We start from the raw sequence: 15,454 nt of genomic DNA on the forward strand, positions 1-15,454 counted from the left end.
ATATAACATTAATATTTTATTCTTTTTAGGTAATTAGTATTGCTGGCTTATTGATAAAAACTTTCCATATAAAACTTTTCAGAAAATAAAAAACGGAAACATAAAATAAAAGGACAACTATTTTTGTTTTAAGTAAGATTGAAAAAAAAATATGTGTAGACAAATATAGCATTAATATTTTATTTTTTTACGTAATTAAAAAAATGGATTTGTAGATAAAAAGAAAAAAAATGTGGGAAAAGAGGTAATTTAGATTAAAAAATAAATAAAAATAAAGTGATGTAATTTAATTTGGTTACATACAAAAAATTGGATTTGTAGGTAAAAAGTAAAAAAGTGTAATCTAACTATATTAACAAAAACGTGGCAGATGGTCGATGCCCAGTTAATAAATATGTATAGGATATATCGATGCCTAGTTAATAATTGATTTTTATTTACTAAAAAATTGAATTTGTATAAAGTGAGGTATTTGAATTTGAGTTTCATACAAAAAATTGGATTTTTAGATAAAAAGAAAAAAATCGTGGAAGAAGTAACAAATAAAGTGGAGTTTTGTGGTTACAATTGGTCATTTAACTCATATTGGTTATATGTTGGTTCCAAAAATATAACAAATTAATTCATATGACTTAATTGTAAATGTAATAAGAAGTGTAACTAAAAGGTTAAGGGTTCGAATCCTACTGAGAATTTTTTTTAGCATTTTTCTACTAACTTTTTTTTATAAAGACAAAAAATAACCCTGAATTAATTATGTGTCAAAAAATGAAAAAGGGGCAAATTGGAAATTTCATTAGTATCTTATTTTCTTATATAGTAGATTCCTAGCCGTGTTTTGGGCCTTAAATTTTAGTTGTTATCCACACCCTGTCGTTTACTCCATGCACCCCTGTAAATATATTTTATTTTTATGACTAAAAGCATCTGAACAAAATTAAGCTTTTGTGTAAAACTGATATTTAGACTCTGAAGTAGGGGTGGGCAACAATGTCTAACCCGACCGAAAATTGTATAAAGTGGACTTTACACATATTTGCTAGATATGGTGATACGAGAAAATTTTCAAAATTTTTTATACGATATGACGGGAATATGTTATTTAAAAATTAAATTTAAAATTAAATATATAAATACACAATGTATAAACATGCCTTATCTTTTGGTGGGTTTTAATAAAATTCATCTTTTGCCGCTAAAAAAACAATTAAAAATGGTATAAGAGTTGTTACCAGTATCAACGACATACATCCTTTTGGGGTCCTATGCGCAAATGAAGATGTATTGCTTACAACCAAGGTTGTCAGGATCGAGTTTTTACCTCAATGTATTGTTTTGCACCTCTCAATGTTTCGCGTCATCAAACTTCACATAAACAATAAATTAACCAAATTTTATACTTTAAAAACTTAATTAAAATTAGTTAATGAAATTAAATATGAAAACTTAATTAAAGTTACTTAATGAAATTAAATATGAATTAAAAAAACTTATAAAAAAACTCAATTAATTAGAGAGAAAAACGACCAAGAAGTGAAACATTTTTATTTATTTGTTTGAAATTTCATAATATTTTGAAAATACAAAGTAAACCTAAAATAAACATGTTTGTTTGGAAAATATGGTCCTATTAGTTTGTAAAAACATTTTTATATTTACTTTCTAAAGTTTGTGATAATTTTATTACATGGTAACAAAAAGAAAAATACAAAATTTGTATTAATTTTTTTAAAAAACAAGAATGAAAAATAAAATAAAATAATGAAGGTTTGTGTTATGCCATCATCTGAAGGCACAGGCCTCAACTCGTTCGATCTGAAGAAAACACAAAATGGTGTATTTGTTGAGATAACAAAAGTGAGAGAGTGAGAGTTTCTTTCATTTCATGTCTCTCCCTACAAAACGTTCAGTCGGCGCTACTTCAATCCCTATGAAAAAAGCTAAGTCACACGACGACGACGACGACGCCGTTTTGGACCATTCTTCTCTCGACCACGATCTCAAACCTAATCCTCTTTCTTCCTCTAACTCCATGGCTGCTAATCTCTCTCGCAAGAAAGCTACTCCTCCTCAACCTTCTCAACCCGCTAAAAAATTACTCATCAAGCTCACCAAAGGTTGTTTCTTACAAAGGGTTTTTGTTTTTGCTTAATTATGCTTCAATTCTGTTTGAGTATTGTTAATTAAGCTTCAATTCTGTTTGAGTATTGTTAATTTAATCTTAATTTCATTTGTTAGATTCTGAACTTGTTAAGATTTTAGACTGTGAAACTCGATCTTTGAGTAAGGGTTATATTTTTCAAGACTTAGATTAGCTACAATTAGTTATTGAATTTAAGATTGATTTTGTTAGATTCTGATTTTTTAGATGCTGCTGAATTGAGTAGACTTGTTTGGAGATTGTGATTGTGTTAAGCTAGGTATATTATGATGATGATAATTTGAATTATGAAGTGAGTTTGGTGTGTATTTGTTGCATTTCTAAAACTGTGATTGTAGGTTGAGCTGCAATTGAGCTCTTATTTTATATGATTTAATTTTGTGATATTTTTATTTTATTACTTTTAATCTGTGCTTGAACATTTGAATATGTGAATGTTTTTTCGTGTGACTGTGTTGAGTTTATCTGTAGAATATGGTAGTAGTGTGAGTTTATTTTACTGATTTTGAAATGGAATGTATTTGTAGTTTGTGTTGTATTTGCAGTATCATAAACCATTTTTTTCTACCGTAAAAAAAAATCATTTTTTTCCTTCCCTTTCTTATGAATAGGATGGCTGCTATTTTATTTTTATTTTTTGTACTTTCGTGTTTTTGTTTTGTAGGTAAGCCAAAGATACCTCCTAATTTTGAGGAGCAGACATGGGCAACACTAAAGTCTGCTATATGTGCTATATTTTTTAAGCAACCTAACTCCTGTGACTTGGAGAAGCTTTATCAGGTAATTCATTGAATTTTAGTAATGTGGTTTATTTAGCCTTGTTAATATTTTTCATGAATTAATGTATGGGAATTTCGTGGTAAACTCATAATCTCCACAGGCCGTCGAAGATCTTTGCATTCATAAAATGGGTGGAAATCTTTATCAACGGATTGAAAAGGAGTGTGAAGTACACATATCTGCAGCACTGCAGGCTTTGGTCGGACAAAGCCCGGATTTGGTTGTATTTCTATCTCTAGTTGAAAGATGTTGGCAGGATCATTGTGATCAAATGCTGATGATTCGTGATATAGCCTTGTTTCTGGATAGGACATATGTGAAGCAAAATTCAAGTATACGGTCATTATGGGACATGGGCCTACAACTTTTTCGGAAACATCTTTCACTGTCTCCTGAAGTTCAACACAAAACTGTTACTGGTCTTCTACGAATGATCGACAGTGAAAGGTAAACCAATTTTTATGATGAATTGCTGTGATGTATGCGTAGGTAAATATAGATAGAATTAGAAATATAATCATTAGAGTAAATTAGGGTAATCTCCATTGTTGAGAAGACGGTAGAATTTCATCTTAGGTGGTTTGGTATGGAGAAGATATGTGGAAGCTCTGCAAGGAGAGTAGACCAAATTGAGGGTAGTCCAATAGTTAGAGATAGAGGAGACCAAGAAAAAATAGAGTATAGACCCAACCATCAACCGAGATTTAAAGGAATCGTCTATCTTTGGACTTAATGGTATCTTAATGATCCATGTAGTCGACCCCACTATTTCGGAAAAGACTTGGTTATTGTTATGCATATATATTTGTAGGCAACTATTTATTTATTTGCGCATCTATATGTCTATATGCATATAGGTCTTGCTAATTAGTGCCCTAAGGGCAATGGTTAATAAATCGAGAAAAAAATTATTATTAAAAAAACAAAACATTCAAACATTGGTAGCTTATGAAAATGGCTTATAACTTATACGAATGTAGTTTTAACACTATAACTACATTCCACTTGTTATTGTAGAAAGAAAGAACTATACATATATGATAAACACGTACTCAATAGGCACTTAATTAAGATGTTTACCCAAGCACACCCTTAATCCTAATGTCTCTCCAGTTCGTCATATACTTCATACCCCCTCCAATGCAAAAAATCATATTAATCTCAGTAAATTTACAAAAGATAATGTTGTGTACTTGAGTTTCATCCTAACCATTGTCCTGTGAAATCTCCTATCTTAGGTTTTGTTAGCTTGTATGAGTTTCCGAGCCTACAGCCAGCCTCTATCACTATAAAATTTTGGTTTCTTCTGTTTTTCCTACTGGAAACATTACTTATACTCACAATGTACTTAAATCTACTGCTCCTGGTTTCTTCTTCACATGGAATCTCAGACTTGGACATCTCAACTCTGATGACAAACACACTGTCTTTCAGATATTTGTGGTACACTGTTTTCAAATGAAGATGTTACTGAATTACATAGATTACCTTCATCCCTTCTTCAAGTGTTTGATGTGCATGTTTTCTACTCATAAGACCATACAACACTCACAAAATAGCCTTCTGCTCCCATGAATGTATTATGGTGGGTTATTTTGCCTATCATAAAGGCTGCATACAAGTGCCCTTCTCCTAATGGCAGCATGTTTATGCAAGGGATGTAATTTCCAATGAGAATAGATTCCCATACAAAGAGTTGTTTCCTTCAGAGGCAGCAGCTTATACACCTACTTTTCACCATGTTCCAGCCGGCAGCCACTATTCCCATTGGCCCTCAAGCGTCCTTTCATAACCCAGTTGTCCCCCACAGCATCTCACCATGTGACATTTCTGTTATGTGGGACTTGGCACCAGAGAAAGAAGAGGACATCAATAAATTATGAATTACTGATTAGGATTATTTTATCCTTTTAATTTTAAACTTCTTTTTAATTAGGATTTGCTGATCGGTATACTTCGGGTGTGTTTGATCTGCTAAAAAATAAGGGATTGGGCATGACAATTTCAGTTGTACTGTTTGATTTTAAAACTGTTTTTGGGATTGGACAAATTGGGGTCCAAGGGACAGGACAAAAACTGCAATTCTTGTCCCTCACTGAACCACAGGACAACTTTTTGTCCTCTGCACAAGTTGTCTAATATACCAAAATAATCTTTTGTCCACCAAACATCTTATAAGACGACATTTGTTCAATACCTTAAACTCTGTACTGTTCTGTCCGGTACTTACATTCTGCAGATCAAAGGACCCTTCATCTTTTTTCAAAATTTGAATTATTTATAATTTTTGTCTTGATACGATTCTATTACATAGAATCTTTATTAATAAGTGCCACTTTTGATTTCTATCGGTGGACATAATTGTAAGTAATTGTTAGTTATGATCTTATCAATTAGAATCCCTTTCTTATATGTAGCCTTTTAAAAAGCAGACTTGGATTGGAAGGAATAATCAAGAATTATTTTTAGAATTAAAAAAAAATGTTAGTCTGGGAGGGGCCTCTGTCAAGGATGAGTCTACTTCTTACTTTCCCTATATGTTGCAAGGAGTCTTCCGAGTCTTGGCCCGTGACTTGGTCCTTCATGAAGATTCCCATTCTATTCCTATTCCTCACACTCAGTGCTCAGCATCCTCTCATCTACCCTTACAATATCCATCCCATCCATATCTGGTATTCCACATCCTATTATTAATCCATCTCTGTTACTAACTCGTGGAACTGGAACCTAAGACTGTTAAACAAGCCTTACCGGCAATTAATTTTTTCCTAACCCTTATCTCTTGGTAGTTCAGGAAGCAAAGTTTAGTGGCATTTTCTATCAGAGGCAGAATACATAACGTGGAGTTCTGTTTTTTACTTCCAGTGTTTTTTGATAATCAGAGTGCAGTTGCCTTGCCTTGCAATCCAGTTCTACATGTATGCACTAAGCATGTGGAACTAGTTCTCTTCTTTGTTAGTGAGGAAGTGCTTTAATTTTTTTGACGCAAGAAAGGGCTTAATTGCCAACTCACTGTTTTACACATTCGTGTACAGGATCAGTGGCCAGATTGCTCACGAAGGTTCTACCATATGAAGCTCAATGTGCTTGAGCTTCACATGGTTTCTCACCCACCTTGAGCCTGTGTGGAGGCAGGCATATGGGAATAAAAATTCGGTTATGACAGTAACAGCTAGTCTAACCTATGTCAGAATCTCTATATAAAAGATTGATTGTAATAGAATTACAGAGTCCATACAAGAATTCCATTTTTATAAGAAATATTTTCTCTCTTCTCCCTCTCTACTCTGAACTTTTGAGACTTAATATTGTTGTCATTTTATTATTTATTATATGCAATATGTAAAATATATCATTCCAACTTACTCTTTGCAATTTTATTATGTATTTTTATCTTAAATCATTTCTTTTGGTAACATGAATATTGTCAATTAGTATGCAGTTATTGGTTTATTGTACAGACCAACAATGTGTAGTAACCTATGTAATTCCCCGTTCAACTGAGCTTCTGATCACAATGCATTGGGAAATTCAACTTATGCTTATTTCCTTTTTTAATCTTTTGCAGCTTTTGTATTTTGAAGTATACAAACATTTGGTTTTTATTGACATCTTTTGCATAATATAAGGCCTTATATTCTTATTGCAATTTAGTTTCCTCATTTAGTTTTGGAATCCATATCAGTAAATCCAAGTGTTAAGAATCAAAGATACATGCCAAAAACTTGTACTTTTAAGTTTTAACTAACCTCATGAGGATAGTTTGTTTTCCCCTCAATATCCTTGCCTAAGTGAATATCAAACTGATGACTGAGCATGTCCTGAGTGTCAATGATAACTGCACGTAATAATTTTCATATAAGGGATTATAACTTCTCTCTTATTATTCATATGAAGTCATACACTGCTAAAATGTGAAGGCAAAGTTGTTTAGGAAAATCTAAATGATCTGTGCTATAACTTAGGAAAATACAAAGGAGAGAAATAAGCAATGGAAAACTAGAACTTAATTCTGATCTGAATTAAACAATTCAAATCTTATTTAAATTCTAACTAATCTTCTTAACATCCCTAAACAAACTTTTACCAGATACTTGTAATTTTACTGGTGTAAAATATATTGGTACCGGAGCTGTTGTCAGTGGGTCTTCTACAAAGGATAAGTTAGTGAATAATTTTTGCTTGAAAGGTCTAAATCCATGGATGTATATGCTTGTAGTTTTACTGCTGTATAATTGTAAAATATATTGGCATTGGAGCTGTTTTTAGTGGGCGGGGTACAATGGATAATTTAGTGTACAATATTGGCATGAATGATCTAAATCTAAGGATGCGTGGACTTAGGGCTAGATCAGTCTTCCTGTTATATTGAAATGAACCTATCCCAACAGAAGTCTTTTTCAATGGTTGACACCTTCATGCCAGAAACTTCGATACTTCCTTTCCTCTCGGATCATCATTTGCAATTTTGGACATTAAATTCTTTCTTAATGTATAAATTTTAGCCGGCTGATCCATCTGAGTATAAATAAGTTCATCAATTTCTTCAACTTGAGTTGTAGCTTACCTTACATTTTGCACTTTTGTCTTATTTTCAGATTAGGGGAAGCAGTGGATAGAACTCTTCTAAATCATCTTTTAAAGATGTTTACTGCTTTGGGAATTTATGCAGAAAGCTTTGAGAAGCCATTCCTTGATTGTACATCTGAATTTTATGCCGCTGAAGGTGTGAAATACATGCAGCAATCAGATGTTCCAGATTACTTGAAGCATGTGGAGGTGCTTACTTTTCTTTATCCCCTTGTATTATTGTCGGGACATATAAATGAGGGACAGTTAGAGTAGCCAATTAGTTAAAACAGTTTGGGTACGTAGGTAGAAGGATAATCATGTATAAATTGGAGAATTCTTACATTTTTATAGTTGAATGTGAAAGGAGAGATCCTTTGGAGGGGAAACACTGAAGTTTCTTTCAGTTTTCAATAATACATTCTTTTCTGATTCTGTCCTTTTATTTCAATTTCTCGATTTCTGCACAGTTATCTTGTTTACTTCAGTTATTTTTTATGATTCTTGGACAGATGGATCATCCCATATCAGAACTTTATCTGATATTCTGACCTCAAATATTATTCCCTATTGTCTATTAAATCCTTCCCTTGTCCCACACTGTATACTTACACTAGGGATGTTTTTGGGTACTCAATTTTGCAGACAAGATTGCAAGAGGAACATGAAAGATGTTTGATCTACTTGGATGCAAGTACTAAGAAGTCATTGATACAAACAACAGAAGCACAACTTCTTGAACGTCATATACCTGCCATTCTTGATAAGGTTTTGATGACCACTAGCTTCTTGGTTATTCTCTGGTGATCTCTTTTCTTTAAATTTGTTTCCTCATTGCTTTGATTTTATTTCATGTTATAGGGTTTCTCTGTGCTTATGGATGGAAATCGTATTGAAGACCTTCAAAGAATGCACTCACTCTTTTCAAGGGTCAATGCCCTCGAGTCACTGAAGCAGGCCCTTAGTTCATACATCAGGAGAACTGGGCAGGGCATTGTTATGGATGAGGAGAAAGACAAAGACATGGTTCAATCCCTTCTTGAATTTAAGGCTGCTCTTGACACAACATGGGAAGAAAGCTTTGCCAAGAATGAAGCATTCGGTAACACCATTAAAGATGCATTTGAGCATCTTATCAATCTCCGTCAGGTACTTACCATTTTGCTGTGGTTTTTCCATATCTGTTGGTTGGACGTAAAACTAGACACCAATCGGGGGAAATAAGTTTCTTTTTTGTCTTTTTGTTTCCAATAATAAAGATGATGTTATGCTGTGGCATTTAAGGCTAGGCCACCCAAGTTTTCAATGTGAAATTTTGTGAATTTGCTAAACATCGCTGAACATCCTTTACTACTCAAACTTGAAGACAATAAAATTAGAATCAAATGCCACCAAACAGTTATCCTTGTAAGGAAACAAGAAAGACCAAACTTGGAAAGAAATGGGCTATGTAAAAAGGAACCATAAGTAAGGGGTAGAAGACTTGACTCTCCAGTACAACCGTGAATGTGAACTGACGGAGGATCAACCTACTGAAGTGCAACATGTAAAACTCTCTGATAGTAATGCTGTTTCACTGTGACCTTGTTGTCCTCATAACCCTAATAAAACCTGTTAGATCATGCACCAAGACCCCATGTCTAGATTCATATCATATTCAAATTTATCTTCCTTTGCTGCTTTTACCTCTCAATTGTCTTGCATAGAGATTCCAAAAAAAGTAAAATTCCAAAGTGGAAGGAACTTTTTGTGAGGAGATGAGGGAGCTCTTGAGAACAATAACTATCGGAGTATTATTGGCATTTCTAGCTGGAAAACTGTGGGCTGCAAGTGGGTGTTTACAGTAAAATACAATTTTGATGGGTCAGTAGAAAGATACAAGGAACTATTGGTTGCTAAAGGTTTGATAAATTTAACCAGTTAGTAAAATGATAGGAATACACTCATGGGCAAGCAGATCATACTTTGTTTACAAAATTTGGTTCTGATGAGAAGATGGCTGTTTTGATTGTTTATGTTGATGATCCAATACTTACCAGAGATGATGTGACAGAGATGGAAAGGCTGAAGGGAAACTTGACAACAAAATTGAGATTAAAGATTTGGGTTCCATAAAGTTCTTTCGTGGCATGAAAGTAGCTAGGTCGAATAAGGGAATAGTAGTTTCCCGATGAAAGTATGTTCTTGATTTATTGTATGAAACTGGAATGATTGGTTGTAGAGCCGCCGATACTCCCATGGAACCAAACGTGTAACTTTGGGAAAAAGGAGACACTTCCGTTGACACTAGAATGAACTAGAAGGTTCGTTGGTAAATTAATATACTTGGCTCATATACCTGTCCTGATGATATTTTTCCCGTCAATTTATGCACTCTCCTTATGAAGAGCATCTTGAGGTTGTCTTCAGAATCTTGAGATACTTAAAGACTACCCCAGGAAAGGGCCTATTATTTAAAAAACCAACTAAGAGCAGGTTCTGTTACAGATAGAAAGTCTACTTCAAGATATTGCACCTCTGTGTGGCGTAACTTATTAACTTGGAGAAGCAAGAAACAAGGGGTGGCTTCCAGAAGTAGTGTTGAAGCTGAGTTTATAGCAATGGCCCAAGCAATTTGTGAAGATTGATGGATTCAGAGTTCTAAAAAAACCAAAGATGATAGTGGAGCTCCCATTTAAACTGTATTATGTTAGCAATGCAGCAATAAGCATAACCCACAAATCCAGTAGATGAACTTCAGTTTTAGAGCCAAGGCTCTTCTTTTAGAAAAAGGTTCTCAGCCTTGTGAAATTAAATCAGAATGCGCACCAAAAACTATGACAGATCCTCCCGGTAGCTACAGCACGTATAATAAAATAATGTATTATTAATTACACTACATAACTGCCCTGGCATATAACTGTTCTATTACTGAATATTATTGTTGAAATCAAATTTGTTTATGCCATTGTGCTCATATCACATTAAAAAATTTAGCAATAATTTGTTAGAAGTGACTATGCCATTTTGAATAATAAACTTTTAGTGAGCATAAGGTTAAATGTTGCTAAATGAAGATGACTTAAATAAAACTTTGGTTCTATTTCTGCCCATTTATATTCTTATTTCTCCTAGAGCACATAAGCCATATTCTTGGGGGGCTATTTTTTCTTTCTTTTTTCATGATCCAGGACCTGGCCTCTAGCAGTACTGAGGGAGAGTAGAACTGTAGAAGGATCAGTTCCTTGTGTAATCCACTCCTGTTTTCTTGCTTATGCAATTTCCAATAAAACCAACTTATTTTCTTGACTATTTTTTGGGTTTCCATCAATCAGTTCTTGTTATTATATCTCTGCCGGTGATCGATAATTGATCATTTATCCAATAAAACAAACTTATTTTCTCGACTATTTTTTGGGTTTCCATCAATCAGTTCTTGTTATTATATCTCTAACAGTGGTTGATAATTGATCGTTAGTCATTACTACATTTTGTCTACGTGCGGGCTTGTGATATGTCTGACATATGTTTCTTGGTTCTCAATTTGGGTCTTATTTTTTATCGTCATGTGGGTTTGATTATGCATGTGATTTGCAGTGAACTGACTGTTAACTTATTTTCTTTACATTGCAGAACCGACCTGCAGAGTTAATTGCCAAGTTTTTGGATGATAAACTTCGTGCGGGTAATAAGGGTACTTCAGAAGAGGAATTAGAGGGCACTCTTGATAAAGTCCTGGTTTTATTCAGGTTCATTCAGGTAAGCATAATGTTTCATTGTTGAGCAGCTAACAATTACCTCTTGTTTTCTGTACTATGCATGTTTGTAGTGATATCATGCATATCTGCTGATTTTTTTCTTCCATGCTGATACACAAGATTACTTGTCATTTTATTGTTAAAGGGTAAGGATGTGTTTGAGGCATTTTATAAGAAAGATCTTGCTAAAAGACTACTGTTAGGAAAGAGTGCTTCTATTGACGCGGAGAAATCCATGATCTCCAAGGTGAAGGCTCATTATTCCATTTAACTTCTTAAATAAATATATGGTTCCTCGGCAAGTTTTCATTAACATTGCAATTTCCTTTCATCAATGCAGTTGAAGACTGAGTGTGGTAGCCAGTTTACAAACAAACTGGAAGGAATGTTTAAGGTATATATCTTTGAATTAGTTTTTAACTTAAGACATTTTATTTAGCTTCTGGTTAGCATGAACTGGATTGAAATCATCTATACCAACCTCATTTTTTCCCATGTCTTTTTCTTTTCGAATTCTAACCTGGTTAGAGATGATCTTTTCCGGCCTTGGGTCACATTTAAGATTCAGCTGAGGTTCAAATTGTTTTTTGAGTAATAAACTTCTTCACCCATATAAAATGTTATTGCTTTACAATTTACTTGCATTTACAATTTGAAGAGACGATAAACAATATTGGACATGATTTCGAACAAGGAAAATTACTCTTCTCCCAGTGTAGACTTCTGTACGTGTTTTAAAATCTATGGCACCATTTTTATGCATCAATTATGAAATTGTGCTGCCAGTCAAACAAGCATTTTTGAAACAGCCATCAAATGATCTATCACTTGTCTTTTGAACCTGGTGAACAAGCAGTAATTTGGTATTTTTATTTGATTGAAGTCCATATATCATGTGCTTGGATTTATCAAAAAAAAATATATATCATGTGCTTGGGTTTCTTAGATTTGTATGACTACTTTGTGAATATCAATTTAAGTAACCCCGCCGAATTACTTAGTTGGGATCAGTTAGTTTAGGCATTCGGTTAGAAAGGTGGGATATGACACTCTATATAGATACTAAGGGTGAAGTAATAGAGGACAATTATGAAAGTTTCAGGAATAGAGTTTGAGAGGGAATCTAGGTCTCTAGTACCTAGAAGGTTGGAAATTATTATGCTGTATGTAGATACTAAGGGTGAAGTAATAAAGGACAATTATTAGAGTTTTAGGAATAAAGTTTGGGAGGGAGTCTAAGTCTCAAGAACCTAGAAGTTGGACATTCATATGCTGTGCTTGTAATTTGCTCCGACCCTCACTGGATGTGGTACTCTATTGGTACCACCACTGAGTTGGGAGGACTCTCACCAAAATGACATTCTTTTCTTTAATATTATAGTAATATTTTAATGACAATGATCTGAAAAACTTCATAAATTACTAAAGCTTTTATTCATAGTTTTTTACAATTTTGTTCAAAATTATTTTGATACAGGACATTGAATTATCAAAAGAAATAAACGAGTCCTTCAGACAGTCATCCCAGGCGAGAACAAAACTCCCATCTGGGATTGAAATGAGTGTTCATGTCTTGACTACTGGGTAAGCTATTTGTTTCCCTTTTCTTATCTATTGGCACCAGTAATGTTAATGTGGTTCTATTTTCTACAGAGTCTTACAATAATTGTTTGATGGGTGCAGGTACTGGCCAACCTATCCACCCATGGATGTCAGACTTCCTCATGAATTAAATGTTTATCAGGTTCAGCACAAGTCATAAATGAATGCTCTTTTAATTGTTACTTTAAGTGACTCTTTGACAGGACCCTTTTTGCTTTGTTTCTTCTTCAGGATATTTTTAAAGAGTTCTATTTAAGCAAATACAGTGGAAGGCGTCTCATGTGGCAAAATTCTTTAGGTCACTGTGTCCTAAAGGCAGATTTTCCGAAAGGGAAAAAGGAATTGGCTGTCTCCCTATTTCAGGTTTGCCTTTCTATTATTTTGTTATAGTTTCATTTGTTTATCTTGTATTGGACACATTTTTCTGGAATTAATTCTGCATGTCTGCCTTTGCTCCAGACTGTTGTTCTGATGCAATTCAATGATGCTGAGAAACTAAGCTTTCAAGATATCAAGGATTCTACTGCTATTGAAGACAAGGAACTGAGAAGGACTCTGCAATCACTTGCATGTGGAAAAGTTCGTGTTCTGCAAAAGGTTTGTTTGTAACCATTTGCAGAATTAATCAGTTTATAGAATTTGTTTATATTATAATATGGTCTCCTTTAATTTCTTATTGTTGAACATGCAACAGATGCCAAAGGGTAGAGATGTTGAAGATGAAGATTCGTTTGTTTTTAATGATACATTTACCGCCCCTCTTTACCGTATAAAGGTATCATACCCATTTCTTACTACAAAATGGACCAGATTAACTGATTTCAAACTTTCATGTAAATTTTAATTGTGGTTACCATAGTTTAGCCCTTTACAATGGTTGATGTTTGTAGTGGGTTACTCTAAAATTATGACCGAGGTTCTTTTTCAAACTAATTTTTGCGTTATGGAGTGCAGGTGAATGCAATTCAGTTGAAGGAGACAGTGGAGGAGAACACAAACACCACAGAAAGAGTTTTCCAAGATCGTCAATATCAGGTCATTATTCTTAGAAGCTTCCTTCTTGCTTAGATTATTTATTTCACAAAATATGTCAAATAATAAAATGAATGAGTGGATGTGTTGTTGGAGATGAGGTGTTAAGATGGATTAGTGGTCATTCAAGACAAAATAGGGTTAGAAATACAATTGTTGGCAAGAAATTTCACGAAATTGTTAATATGTTAAATTTCATGGTTAAATAACTTGTAATATATTTTAGGGTTAACTTTTTTTTTTTTTTGACACAAGGGTTAAAATGTTTTTAATCCATCAAATTTCCTAAAATTTGGTTTTAGGTCCCCCTTAATCAAAGTGATGTGTTTTCTTAACCCAATGTTATTTGTGGTCCCTTGAAATTCAGTTGTAGTAACCTCCATATGCCTGCTTCAAGGGAATGAGTAACGACATATTTTTAAAGTAGGTGGACAAAATCACATAACTTTTTGTAAGGGGTACTAAAACCAAATTTTAGGAATTGTGGGGGGACAAAATAATTTAGCCCTATATTCAATACTACTTATTTTAATTATATACAGAAAATCGGAAAATACTATTTTAATTTGAGATATTTAAACTTCGATTTTTTTCTGGTCTTAAAACTTGGATATTTATTATTGCTGACTGCAACCAAACAAGGGTGCCTTACTTGGACATCCTTCTATACACAATCGGTATCATCCAGTATTTTTTAGGTATCTAAAATGTGTTTTAAATGTCTATGTACTGGTTTTAAAAAAAGTACTGAACATCTAATAATGATTACAATCAATAACCTTTTTCCTTTTTGGCATGGTTTATTTATTTTAGGTTGATGCTGCTATTGTGAGGATAATGAAGACTAGGAAAGTGCTTAGTCACACACTTCTTATTACTGAACTTTTCCAACAGGTGACATCATTGCTACCTTTCATTCTTTTAATGCAATTGACGTCTGTGTGAATCCCCAAGTAGTTCCATCACTTCCATATCAAAATAGTGTTATCTGCTCTTCTAATGTTGTGATATAGTGTTGTCGGCAAAGCTACTTTGCGGAGTTACTACTGATACTATTCTTAAACATGTTATGCTGCAACCAATTATCTATAGCGGCACTGGATGCACCCAGATAACGGCTACAGAGCCGTTATGCTTTCTATGCTTATGAGTGATAGTTTTTTATGCAAACTGTTCCCTGTGATTGTTGTTATAAGCACTGATTTTCGGATTTTTTTTGTGAACAGCTCAAATTTCCTATTAAACCAGCTGATTTGAAGAAAAGGATTGAAAGCCTGATCGACAGAGAGTATCTGGAGAGGGACAAGAGCAACCCTCAAGTATACAATTACTTGGCATAGTATATTTTACCTTATTTTACATTTCAAAGTTTTTTTTTTTAATTGATATGGGAGAAGCTTAATGTTATTCCATTGTCATATATGTACAGTAACAACGGATCCCTTCCCTTTCTTGTCAAAAAAAAAAAAACGGATCCCTTCCCTTTTTTTGTCCTTTCATTTATCGACAACTGTACTGTAATTGTAAAGTATATGTTTTCCATCTTTTGAATTTCCTTTCATTTTCTTGAAAA

At 33.7% G+C, this 15,454-nt stretch overlaps 1 protein-coding gene across 1 annotated transcript; it reads left to right on the forward strand.

Annotated features, from left to right (window-relative positions):
* The first annotated feature begins 1,687 nt into the window (after positions 1-1,687).
* LOC123898479 (cullin-4) lies at positions 1,688-15,454 on the forward strand. The gene is made up of 17 exons (XM_045949447.1): positions 1,688-2,117; positions 2,826-2,941; positions 3,042-3,388; positions 7,540-7,720; positions 8,156-8,278; positions 8,372-8,659; positions 11,123-11,248; positions 11,393-11,494; positions 11,588-11,641; positions 12,725-12,831; positions 12,931-12,991; positions 13,081-13,212; positions 13,309-13,446; positions 13,544-13,624; positions 13,804-13,884; positions 14,695-14,775; positions 15,108-15,454. The coding sequence occupies exons 1-17, from the start codon at positions 1,886-1,888 to the stop codon at positions 15,219-15,221; spliced, it is 2,364 nt and encodes a 787-aa protein (XP_045805403.1). The 5' UTR covers positions 1,688-1,885; the 3' UTR covers positions 15,222-15,454.

The sequence above is a fragment of the Trifolium pratense genome, linkage group LG7 (genome assembly GCF_020283565.1).
Source record: "Trifolium pratense cultivar HEN17-A07 linkage group LG7, ARS_RC_1.1, whole genome shotgun sequence".
In the NCBI taxonomy this organism is placed as follows: domain Eukaryota; kingdom Viridiplantae; phylum Streptophyta; class Magnoliopsida; order Fabales; family Fabaceae; genus Trifolium; species Trifolium pratense.

Coding starts and splice junctions, on each gene's coding strand:
- LOC123898479 (XM_045949447.1), top strand. CDS start 1,886: ATGTCTCTCCCTACAAAACGTTCAGTCGGCGCTACTTCAATCCCTATG. Junction 7,721..8,155: donor ATTACTTGAAGCATGTGGAG/GTGCTTACTTTT, acceptor TCAATTTTGCAG/ACAAGATTGCAAGAGGAACA. Junction 11,249..11,392: donor TTTTATTCAGGTTCATTCAG/GTAAGCATAATG, acceptor TTATTGTTAAAG/GGTAAGGATGTGTTTGAGGC.